General features: G+C 39.6%; 1 protein-coding gene across 1 annotated transcript in view; it reads right to left on the minus strand.

Annotated features, from left to right (window-relative positions):
- Positions 1-12,618, minus strand: part of PPP3CA (protein phosphatase 3 catalytic subunit alpha) — a 122,590-nt gene that overhangs the window by 15,329 nt on the left and 94,643 nt on the right. Inside the window, exons 8-9 of the mRNA XM_019470575.1 lie at positions 8,668-8,793; positions 5,917-5,991 (exon numbers count right to left, since the gene is read on the minus strand). Coding sequence (XP_019326120.1) covers positions 5,917-5,991; positions 8,668-8,793 — 201 coding nt within the window. The remainder of the gene's footprint in view (positions 1-5,916; positions 5,992-8,667; positions 8,794-12,618) is intronic.

Here is a 12,618-nt window from a genome sequence, read left to right on the forward strand (position 1 = left end):
TCAACTTTTTCAGTCACTTTTAAACTTCCAGAAGAGCTGAGAACTGAAAACTGGAAATACAATTTATGACTGGAGTGAAAGACAATGCCCTACACTTAAATATAAAATAAGAATGGAAAAAAAATACTTAATCATAAAATACAAAAGGCTTAAAGGGAGTATTTTGTTTATTATCAATACACATAAAAGGTTACTAAAAAATACACTTAAAAGATTTTGGTCTCCACTGAATTTCCTAATTTGTAACAGATATGTGAAAATGACTTAAAATATTCTCTGTTTACTAAATATTATTCCCTAACTATTTATACATAAATCTTAGACTCATATTTCAAGTGTGAATACTCCAGTTTAGTATTCTGAAATTCACTATTATTGCAAATCCTTATGAATTATTTCAGCTACATTCAAACATACACTTATGTAAAAGTAAGTGGGTCATAACCTGAGAACTGACTATGGGTAAAAGGGTTAATTTTAACCTTTGCAAACATTGCCTGATATCTTCTTAAATTTTTACTTTTCTTTCAATATCTAAACAAACCCTATTCGCATGAAGGAACTTAAAAAAAATATCATGAACACAGCAAAGTTTAAAATTGAAGTGGATAAATTAGTTGGGAGATAGAATAAAAGCTTTGAATCTTACTTCAGTAATTTAACAAGTTCTATTGGATTTCAGATTTGTAGCATCCAAACACAGATCTTGCAAGCTGGATATGTAGGATTTACGTGAAATGTAATTTAGCCCTTCAGATTAGGAAGTGGAACAATGAAAAAAAAAGACTATAAACTCTGAAAATATTCCGAGATGTAGGATTGAACACATGGAAAACAACACTGAGTAAAAGAGCCAACCCCAAATCTCTCACTGGTATCCTAATATTTTATGTATTATCTAATTAAGCATTAAGAAAATTAAAGAAACTTAAGCCTTCCAACTTATTGAATACCTTTCTTCTGTGCATAAATGGGATCTTCTTATGAATTCCAAAGGGGGGGGAAAGAAAAAGATCAGTGATGTTTGTAGAATGAAAATAAAAAAATAATACAGAACATTTGACAACATCAATGGAAACGCAATGTTTAAGTAAAGTCTGAAAAACAGAAAAGAAACAAATTAGGCAGGGAACATCCAAAAGGAAAGAAACAGATTGAGAACGATGGGGAAAAAAAAGAAAAAAACCTTTTCAGCTTAAAGCCTTGTTAGTAGGTTTTGCAGGAAACCAACATGCAGGCAGAAGATCGGCAGCAAAGCTTAGCCTCAGTGTTACCACCCCTTGCACGCATACTTTCTCCTACATTATTGCAGCTGCTTTGATAAGGCTCAATCACTTCTCAAAAGCAGCCTCCCCAGTTTATATGAGGTGTGCCTGCCTGATGACACCTCTTTTCTTAGAGGAATCAAGCCAATTCTTCCGGTTTATTCACGTCTGATATCTGAAAGAATAGCTTACTATCACAGACATGTCTGCTGCTTCTACCAAAATCTGTGCTATCTACCGCACGCATGCATTTGTTCAAATGGTCCAGCAGCTTACAGTTATCAAATCCAAACACCACCATGGTACAAGGTACTGCATTTTAAAATCAACTATGTTTGAGAGCAAGACAAGTGCAGCACTCGGTGCCCAGGCACAACTGCACCATGACGGTTTGTTTTGGGGGCACTGGTTATCTAGTGCACGCTGCTAGGTTGGTTCAGAGGCAGAGCACACCAACGTGCCGTACTATGGCTACGAAAAATGCTTTGGGCATGGAAACAACCATACCTGGCCAAATAAATTAATGAATAAATAAATGAAAAGATCACATTAAAATGCCCCTCTGCCACCAACTCATGGAGACTAGGTATACATTGCAGCCCAACCTTGCTGGTTTGGAGGAAGAACGAACATAAACCAGTGGGAAAAAAACCCCTCCATTTCTCTCCTAGTTAAAAATTAACTCATTGAAAAGCTAAGGCTCTCTCATCTGCCTAGGTAGTATCATGAACACCCTTATCAAGGCACTGGTAACTGAGACTTAACGACGAGGCCTTTGCTTTTGCTCAATCAGTCTCTGTGTTGGTTGGTGCAGAGCTTGCCCCAGGTGCAGTTTATTGCACTGAAGAGCTGTGGCAATTTCGTATGCCACTGTTCACAGCAGAACCAGGTTTTGATCGGCAGGAGACGTTTGACTTGGTAATTTTCTTTAGGCTCAGACTACAGCACTGAACTGGGGAAGCTGTATTCCGACCGAGGAATAAATGCTGCAGCTAGCACTGTGATGGCAGCTTTTCCATGAGAAGGCTGTCAGCTACAACGTTGAAGGCAATACAAAAATTAATCCAGGGAATTTGGGAGTGTCTTTATGCCAAACCATGACAGAGATGCATACAAAGCAAGCAGTGCATTTGTGTCAAGTTGTCTATTACATTATTGCACCCTTTTAATTAGCAGCTTAGTTTTTCAATCAAATGCATGAGGCCAGAAATGTTACTACTTAAAATAAAACAGGACTCTGACTATATGCTGGCTGGGTAGAAGTATTTGCAGCTCCTGTTGCTAAGCAATACGTTTGATGCACAAACCATGCAGCACACGAGCTAACGTTCACCCAAGACATTTTTTGCTGGATCAGATTATATTGCAACCACCATAGCAAACAGGGAAGAGAAAGTACAGCAAGAGGAAACTATGAGAAATAAGAAAACTTGACCTATCACATTCTCATTTTTAAAGCAAGTGAAATCAAAAGGCCAATACAGGCCAGCAGGGAGATACGGGCTAAAGGGCACTACAATTGCTTTCTCCCTATTTAGGCTTTCTCCCACTAAGCATACACAGAAACTGCCTACAACAAATTGATCAGATCCCCATGATGTGTCTCCTTAAGCAAAAAGGAGGAGGGGAAAAAAAAGGGAATACATGCTGTTCAGCATCCTGCTCATGGCTAGATGCAACATGCATGACTCAGAACCAATAATAATAATAATGGCTCACAAGAACACCATGCAGTGAGGTCAGGCAATACTGAGGGGGCTTTTTTTTTGAAGGGGGAAGTGAGAGGGGAAGACAGAGGGCAAGAAAGTATAAAAGAAGATAACAAATGAATGATCAGTGCAAACCATAGTGATGGATCATTCTCATTACATGTGGGAACCCAGGTCAGGGCATGTTCAAACTGCAAGGAGAGAAAGGAAATCAGCGGCGAGCCCTGAAAACTACTGATGATGCAAAAATAAGCAATGATTTTAAAGAATCATTCTACCAAACAAAATGCATCTGCTGTTGCAGGTATCAGGCATTTCCTTCTATGGGAAATACTGCTAAAGAAAAATGTCAGTGGGCAAATAGGACGGTACTACTGCAGTCCTCCAAGGAAGCTGGACAGAAATTGTTGAAGAATAGTGGAAATGTTGAACCACCACAAGACTGTCAATATACAGCCATTACAGAAACAGTTTTAAGCTGATAATCATTCCAGTCTGTTTCATCAAGAACACAAATGAAATACATCTTGTAGTTTCTCCCCCAAAAGGCAAGGCTCTAAGGAAAAAAAATAAGAAAAGTGAGGGAACTCAACTATCTCTGAGAGAACGAGGATTTTCCTGTGTTGTACAGATAATAAATCAGAACGCACCAGGAAATCATTAAAGATATCAGCCTCCATTTAAATTTAAATCAAACCTCAAATTTACTTTTATGCCTGGATCCTTCAGAGTCTCTTCCATGTGTACGATCCCCACGAACCCACCGCTTCCAGTGGGCTGGAGGTACAAGCGTGCACACACAGCAAGCTGCAGCACCAGCGCCACAGATCCCATTTTACAGCTCTAAGGGGATTATCCAGAAAGCAGACATGAACATATGCCAGCTCTGGTTTTAACTACACATGCTAAAGAAGACGACATTTCTAATATCTTCCTTAACATAATGTTTTACACAGAGAAAGCATTCATACAGAAAAAAAATCTGAAAGCAGATTTAGACAACAGCATTAGCATTACAGTACCAGGAATGGTTTAATTATTCCTCATCTGGAAATTTTAATGCTGTTAGATATCATTATGCAGTACACACACGTGCAAGCCTGGAGGATTTCAGCCTGCCTCCCTGCTTAGACACCTGCAATGCTGCAAACTCCACATCTGGAGGAGTGCGGCGGTAAAACTCCTGGGGAGCTGGGGGGTTCACCCTCCTTCCGGAAAAAAAGCAGTAGATGCAGAGACCTCCTGCAGCCAGAGAGGGCTGCCGCCCCCAAAGATCCCTAACACCTCGTCATTTATGACTCTGCTTTTGAAAACGTGCTGCTGAACTGTAACTTAGGGCATGGGAACGCTGATGCAGTAAAATTTTAGAAAAGGACTATAGGCATTGGCCTGTCTATGCTCAATGGAAGTTTATAGTACAACTTTAAAAGAAAGCACTAGGCCAATGCTGAATTAATTTAAAAATCCTTCCCATAAAGCCTTTGCTTTGGCATTGCATTCAGTGGGATTTCAGCCTGTGCTTAAGTGCTTTCTTGAGCCAAGGATTTTAAGCACATGGTTTTCTTGCTACTGTATTTAATTTGACACAGTTTTTACTCATTGTATGCCTCCGTACTGTTTCACACGCTGCTTTAATTACACAGTAGCTACTTATTTGAATTTCATGAGAAAAAAATTGGGCACAATATTCAAACAGGTGTTTTCTTCTTTCCACTGATTACTGGTTTCAATAAATTCCGTCTTTGTCCCAAGTCCTGCAAGATAATTGTTCACGTCCACACTCCGCGGCGGATGCAGAACAGGGAATTCCATTTGGCTTTTCAGAGTAAAAGCAACGCGCTATCATCCATACCCTTCCTCTCCGTTGCAAAGGAAACAGTTGTCAAAACCCGTGATCTAGCTTCCTCTTCCAAAGATTAAAAATAAAGACTTTGTGAGAGCGGTTTAAATATTAATTACAACTTCATTAAATATTTGTCTTACTTGAAAGTTCTTCATTCTCCCTGTTCATTCATTCTCCATACAAGCATCTTGAGAATATTTGGTAGTGCTAGATTTTTCCAGGTTCTTTTTTAATTTTTAATATTTCTGTTCTTTTCCTAGATTTTTTTTTTTAAACATTGAAAGTGTTCATAGTAAGAACATTAGGGATGCATAGGATTTTTTTCAGTTTTGCTCAATTGAGAAGGGACATTCTGGAGAGCTGCAATTTACTCTTGCACAGCCTAACAGAAAATAATGTCTAAGAAAATAAATTGACTTCTAAGAATCCCCAAATTGCAAGATATAAAGTGTCCTTTACAGTCAAACCAACAGGTACAAGGCAACTTATCGTCATATAAACTCCAAGCCAAGTGACAATGGAAGTGACCATTCCTCTCTTCTTACCAGAAATGTCAGGTCAGAATATTCTCTATCTGTGTTTGCATGTTTATTTTTATTGATTATATTGCTTCTTAAAGCCTTTTAGATACACAAGTGCATTAAAAGAGGCGACTAATGAAATATTTCAAAAACAAGTCTTCCAAAGTTGCAGTACCGACATTTTGGAAGGAGCTCTGCAGGAAGCTTATTTCATTATAGGAAGATCATTTCATTGATATAATTAAACTTCCTCTGGGAATCCCTGGGATCTTATGCATAAAATCAACATCTGACCCCTTCATAACAACACAACCCAGATTTCATGGAGGGAAATACCTTGTGGGTTTGTTTTTTTTTAACCAAAAGAGTGAGACCAAGGAAAGGGTTAGAACAGGGTAGGAGTTCCATTAATTCTTTCCAAAGCATGCAGTAAGCAAATCCACTGGAATCTAGCACAACAGTTGCTTTCAGCGGCACAGAACTTAAACGGGACCCAGAAAATTATCCCAGGGTTAGTAAATAAACTTTTAAAGTAGTTTCAAGGCAAACGATCTCAACCAAGGGCAGGAGGCTCTTACCATCAAACCCATCTTCCTCTGTTCCCAATTCATCATCTGAGCAGATGTTCAGCACATTTACCAGCATCTCTGTCACTAAAATGGAAAACAAATGCAAAATGTTGATATTAAGCTTCCCTCGCCTGCCAGAGAGCAAACTCTAGCTGTAGCAGTGTTAATGAAAATTCAGTACAGAAACGGCACCCACTTTTTAAACAACATGGACCTTGTTTTACACACGTAGTAAAATAAGCTTGAAGTGTCTTGCGTAGTTGATAAAAAGTACAGGTTTCCATAAAAATTGTTCCAAATATAACGAACACCACAACAAACAGACCTTAAAAAAATAACGTGTTTACGTTTTTTGCAATTGTCAATGAACTAGGTAACTTTTGTTTTCTCCCCCTCAATACATTTTTGCCTTTCACTCAACTTGCACAGCAGAACTAACCACTCTCCTCTTGCTGCTACATTGCAGCAGGATTTGAATTCCCTGCTTAGCAAATAGAATGACATTTCAGTTGAAAAACTTACTGCAAGAGGGATCACAGAATATTTATTTATTTATCCAGGTTTTGGACACTGCACTTCCAGTTCAACAAAACATTAACCCTTGTAAGATGTCTACAAAGAGGCAGCGTCTCTTGAAATCCAGGACAAATAGACTAGATGATCATTGTAGGTCCCTTCCAGCTGGAACTAGTCTATATTCAATAGAAATGTCATTATCGGTGAATTCAGAATATATTCAGCTCGCTTACTTTGCAACTCGGGCACAGAAGGGTCAGCCTCAGGCTACCCCAATCTGGTCCCAGCTCCTTCTGGAAAGGCAACAGTGAGACACTAACCAGAGAGCACACAGAGTAAGAACAGCCAAAAGAAAACCCAGCAAAAATGACAACCAAGGAAATGGAATCTAGAGATCAAAAAAGCCAAAGTTACAAGGTAAAATGTGAAATCATTAGCAGACCAAGAAAAACTCCACTACATCTACATATAGCAAGCATCATTAAAAGGGCTACCAGGCATGTCTAGCCTTGCACTAGATACACAGGTTGAAAGTTTAAATTTTTTAATCAAGTGGTTATTAAAATCCTCTTCTGTGACAAGTATGATGGCTTAGCACATTAGAAGGGTGGGACACAGCTAAATTTTTCCTACATTAGTGAAGGATTTAATATTTTCCTTTGACAGCATTAGTGGAAAGACTTTCCACATTAACAACCACCAGCGAAACTAACAGCTTCCTACCTTGGTTGGCCTTTAAGGAAAAAATCTATAAAAAAAAAAGGAAATAAATAAAAAGCTGTGCAGAACATCAACTCTTACATCCATGAGTTTTGTTTTGCAGAGAAAGGGAAAACACTGATTTCACTTCTCAGGGCTCGAAAAGTTCCAAGCAACTGGTAAGTGACCACTGGGAAGACACGGAAGAGGAAAAAAACCAAACCCCAAAACCCAAGAAAAAAGATGAAGGAGTGCTCACGGTCTCAGAACCTCAGCAAATCTGGCTGTGCATCCTGCAGTCTCACCTGAGGAGGCCACCGATGGGAAACCTCTGGAAAAATGACCTTACGGACCATCTTACAGAACCGCAATGTGTATGGAGAACAGGCCCATCCTAAAAACGTCCTGGCTGAGTTTACAGCCGAAAAAAATGAAAGCGCTTTATCTGTTTCAGAAGAGTCTGCAACACGCATCAGCATGGATTATGTAATGTCTCCATTAGTGAAAACAGCTGTCTATTCTTTGTTAATCCCTATTTTATTGCCTATCTGCTTCGTTCACAGAGACCTCAGGCATCTCACCAGCGGCTTTCCTAGTGTACAAAAGAGTAGCTGAAAAGAAAGCCGGTCATGACTGCAGGTAAGAGCCACAGCTGGCTGTACTTCCAGTTGCTTATTAAGAGAGAACTGTTATTCCAAGCAGATTTTAAGAGTTTATTATAGTTTTCTGGCAGTCATTGCTATTGCAGCAATATACTATAATGGACAGATCAAAGCAAGCTTCATCTCAGGCCTTGAATAAAATTACTTGGGGTTTAAGCAGTTTGCATTATGTATTCATTTAATAAGCTGGACCAAAGTGTTTTCATGCCTTTTGTGTGCTTGCCATTCATAGCATGAAGTTGTCTTCAGGCAACATCAAGAGCATTGTCCTTCAATGAAACATCATTTATGTTCTTTAGAGTCTTCTCGCCAGCGATGAGGCACTGTACGCCCTGGGCAGAGAAGGGGCTGAGGAGCAGGTTTTCCTTCTTCCTGCCATCTCTCTACTCTCTCCAGGAACAGCTAACCAGACTGGGTCTTAGCATCACCAGCTCTGTGTTTGCTGGTGAAAAAGCAACCCATCGTCATTTTATCAGAAAGGTCAGCTGGGTAAGGATGTAACCATGATGTAGTGAAGTCTGTTGTGATGTCCCTTGAGCAGTAAGCAATATCCATAGGAATGCTCAAGAGCTTACAAAGGAAAAAATAGTAAGAATTTTATTCAGTGAATGCACCTCTGGCCTGCAATGACATAAAATCTGTTTCTACATCGGAAACGTAATGGTATCATGGCCTGGAAAGAGTGGAAATTATAAAAACATATGAGAGGTGTGATTAACCATTGGTAATTGCTTGCCCCTCTGAGGCCTGTTTCTTCAAATTTGTCCTCGAAAGCAAGTCATCTGTCTTCAAATTATTCTTGCCATTTCAAATAAATGAGGCCACATGCACAGTGACTAAGAAGCCATTTTGCAGTTTCTACAAACAGAGCCAATTTACATACCTTTCTCACCCACAAATGGTAAGGACCAGGTAAACACATCCATGAAGTTTGGAAGCCAGTACGGATGAGGGGAGCAGTTGAACTGTCTGATATTCATAACGTTGTTCTCGTATTTCAATACTGCAGCTAGAAGGGAGACAGGAAAGAATCAAGAGAGACATCAGCCACGCGTGTGTGACTGGCTACCAGACCAGTAATGCTCATAGCATGCACAGCCGGCAGAGCTGCACACCAGCTTTCAACCACCTGACCCAGTGGCAGCACTTGACTGCTAGTTACGATAGGATACAGCCTCAAAGAAGTTGCAAGCCATTTCCAGTCTGAAAGCACTGTCATCAGCTTTCCCTGGCACTAAGATGGGTTGGTAAGTGAATTAATAACTGAGTAGTCATGAACGTAGGCTCTGGGATCTGCCACCAGCAGGGAACAAGGCGGACTATCCACAACCACCCATTTCGCACAGTTACCTGAGCTCCTTACAACCACACTTTGGAGATAAAGAAAAGTGTTTATCACTCAGAGTCTGAATGCTGCTCTTCCAATGAAGATTTTCAACATATTTCATTCATAGTATTGTACAACAGCTGATACTTTCTTCTCACATTTTCCAAACTCTAGGCACACGAGACTGTGCTCCTGATAGTATGAATGAATAATAATACGATTTGTCTTGCACCATTTAAAATTCATAACATTCTTGTCAACACACACACACACAAAGACTACATTTGCTAATGGACAGAAATACAGATATTTATGCCATTGCCACTTTTTAAAGCACCAAGTCAAGTTCAATGTTAACTTGTGTTAATGGACTTCAGGTTCGTATCTGAAACAGGACCTGATTAACTTTAACCTGTTTTTGCAGTATTAGTAGAACAAAGTAAATCAAGGTATTACAAAGCATATCAGTAAGAAACAGCTATTTATTTCTAGAACAGACCATAGCTGTACCCAGGCCCAGTGCAGTCAAAAGTCAGATGAAAGAGGGAAAGGCTGAATGTGGCTTAGGTAGAGAGGGCAGAGTGCGTAGGTGGGAGAGAAAGGGACAATATCAATTTGGTTAGGGAGGAGCAAAGTAATCATGTTGAAAATGCGGCAGATGAAATAAAATAAGCCTAGATAACTGCCCTTATCAAAACTCATTTTCCAAAGCATGAAGTTTGCCCAACACTATGCTAACACTACATTCCACACCAAATCTAGACTTTCACGCACTTCTAAACTTTTTTATATCAATAAGTGGTTATTAGGGTGCTTGTAGATTACTCAAACCTCAGGCCATTCATTGAGACTGCCTGGAAGAACACAGAACAGGGATGGGTTCAGCAGCTGTTTGTATCACAGGTCTATTTGTTGGCTTTAAAAGAATGTATTGCGGAAGAGCTTTCAATAATATGGTCTTTCAATAAAAATCATCCAGTGTTGGGTTTCTATCGTTCACTTTATGGGCCAACTGCCTCAGCTTGGGAAACAGTAACACTAAATCTCATCCCTTCCTTCTCCTTTTTTTTTTAATTTTTCTTTTCTGCCTTCTTGCAAAGACACATGTAATGTAAAATCTTAATAATGCAGTTGAAGACTCAACCTGGTAACAGTATCTGTAACCTAATTAGGGTATATTTTAATTTACAGAATCTGTTTCCTGAAATTCAGTAATTTCTAAATTGCACAGGCACAGAATACATTTGTTGTTGGATGTGAACGGAGCCATTTATGAAATAGAAGAGCAAGTATTTTTTTGCTCATGGAGAAAAAGGTAATTTTGAGATGACCACCTAAAACCAAAGGGACTCATAACTATCCTGAACACAGACATAAAAGTTTTTAAACAATACAGTTACAGGAGACTACAGACAGGATCTTTAATCAACGTGGGACTAAGACTAAGACAGTCAACACAAGCTGAAGCTTCCATCCACTGTAAAAGGTGCTGGCACTTTACATTTTTATTACCAGAAAAATAAGGGTGGGGTTTCAGTTTTTAAAAGTCAGGTCAGTGAACTTTACATGAAGTTTGCTGGTCATCTCACTACTAGCATTTACATATAGCTCTGAATGCAATCACCGCTCAGATGCTTACTCTCATGCAGACAGCGCTGACTTCACTACGTCCTGCTGGTCATCATCTGATCTTGTAGCAGTTCTAGTTCTGTAGCTGTAGTTGAGCTGCCATCAAATACTTTTTACGCTACAGACAATATACTGCACATACTGGAAGACATGTATGTAACTTTACATAAATCATCTTCAATTTGCCTTTTTAAGCTAGGAATTAAGCCATCCTGATGAGATCTATTAACTTGTGACCTTCAGAATGGTCCTCCTCAGCTTTAGTCAAAGAAAAATGGATCAAGGAAGCAACACACACGATAATGCCTTCATAAATGATGAAACAGCACGAACCAAAAGTATGTCAGAAATATACCATGAGAAAGACACATAGAGAAGAAGTGTCCTGGTTTTGGCTGGGATAAAGTTAGTTTTCCTCCTAGTAGCTGGCATAGTGCTGTGTTTTGGATTTAGCATGAGAATAATGTGATAACACACCGATGTTTTAGTTGTTGCTAAGCAGTGTTTATACCAAGTCAAGGACTTTTCAGCTTCCCGTGCTCTACCGACTGAGAAGGCTGGGGGTGCACAAGAAGCTGGGAGGGGGCACAGCCAGGACAGCTGACCCAAACTGGCCAAAGGGATATTCCATACCATATGATGTCATGCTTCGCATATAAGCTGAGGGGAGTTGGCCGGGGGGCAGTGACTCCTGCTCAGGAACTCGCTGCCCCCCCCCGCCTTTCCCTGGGTTTTTGTCTCTCTCTCTCTCTCTCTCTCATCGTTTTACTTTCCATTACAATTTATTCTTCTTCTTCTATTATTTCAATTATTAAACTATTCTTATTCTCAACCCACGAGTTCTCTTACTTTTACTCTTCCAATTCGCTCCCCTGTCCCACCAGGGCGGGGGAGGGTGAGCAAGCAGCTGTGTGGTGCTTAGTTGCCGACTGGGGTTAAACCCCGACAAGGAGATATATCATACTTTGTTTTCCCCTTTCCTCCAGCCTTCCGACCTGTGGCTCCCTAGGGAGGAACGTAGTTCCAGGGCTGGTTATCACTTAACAGCCACCAATGAAGTTGCACGACTGTGATATGGCACAGCACCGTAGGAAATGCAGTATATTGCAACGTTGGCTGAAGGGGGTGAACAATTTCTTCTGATTATTAATTTCCTCCCATTGACTAAAGTGTGTGTCAATCAGACAAGAAACTGTTTTTGGATGCACTAGACTGTTGCTTCCCACAAAAATTTAATAGGTTGCTAAATGTCTTCCATTTTGTGGCTGATGACAGAGTCCAGAGTGACCTGGGAGTTTCTGAAGTCTACTCACTGATAGACACAGAAAATGGCTCACTAACATTTACACGAACTTTTGCCAGGCAGATGCCCTCCATTTAAATAAACCACATTTGATTCTTGCCCATCTTAGTCTGACAGTTGGCAGCCATTCTGCTGCTCAGTAAAATAAAAATGGCTTAATACTGCTATTAGCAAAAATGAGAAAACTAGTGTCGATGCTCTTAATATTTCTACCACTTTTTGGCTGAAATTACATATGGCAGATTGAAATTCATTCTTTTCTATTACAGTGACACAATTGCATAATAAAAATAAATAGTTTGTGGCTTTACAGCAAAAATGAGTCAAAACCACACAAAAAGGACCACTTAATAGTTGTGAAGATTCATTTAGAAGGACTAAAACTTCAAATTCATCATCTTAGTGAGCCGAGGTGGTTCCCCTTCCCACTGTTTCTTCAATTTATCCATTAAATCTATTTCTAAATTCTGTGAAAGTGGAATAAATCATTTTTACAAGGAACTTTTAAAACTGGCCTCTAAAAAAGCCTGAACCATAAGCAGAACAGATGGAAAACACCAAATAAAATATAAATG

The sequence above is a fragment of the Aptenodytes forsteri genome, unplaced genomic scaffold (assembly GCF_000699145.1).
Source record: "Aptenodytes forsteri isolate BGI_AS27 unplaced genomic scaffold, ASM69914v1 Scaffold93, whole genome shotgun sequence".
In the NCBI taxonomy this organism is placed as follows: Eukaryota; Metazoa; Chordata; class Aves; order Sphenisciformes; family Spheniscidae; genus Aptenodytes; species Aptenodytes forsteri.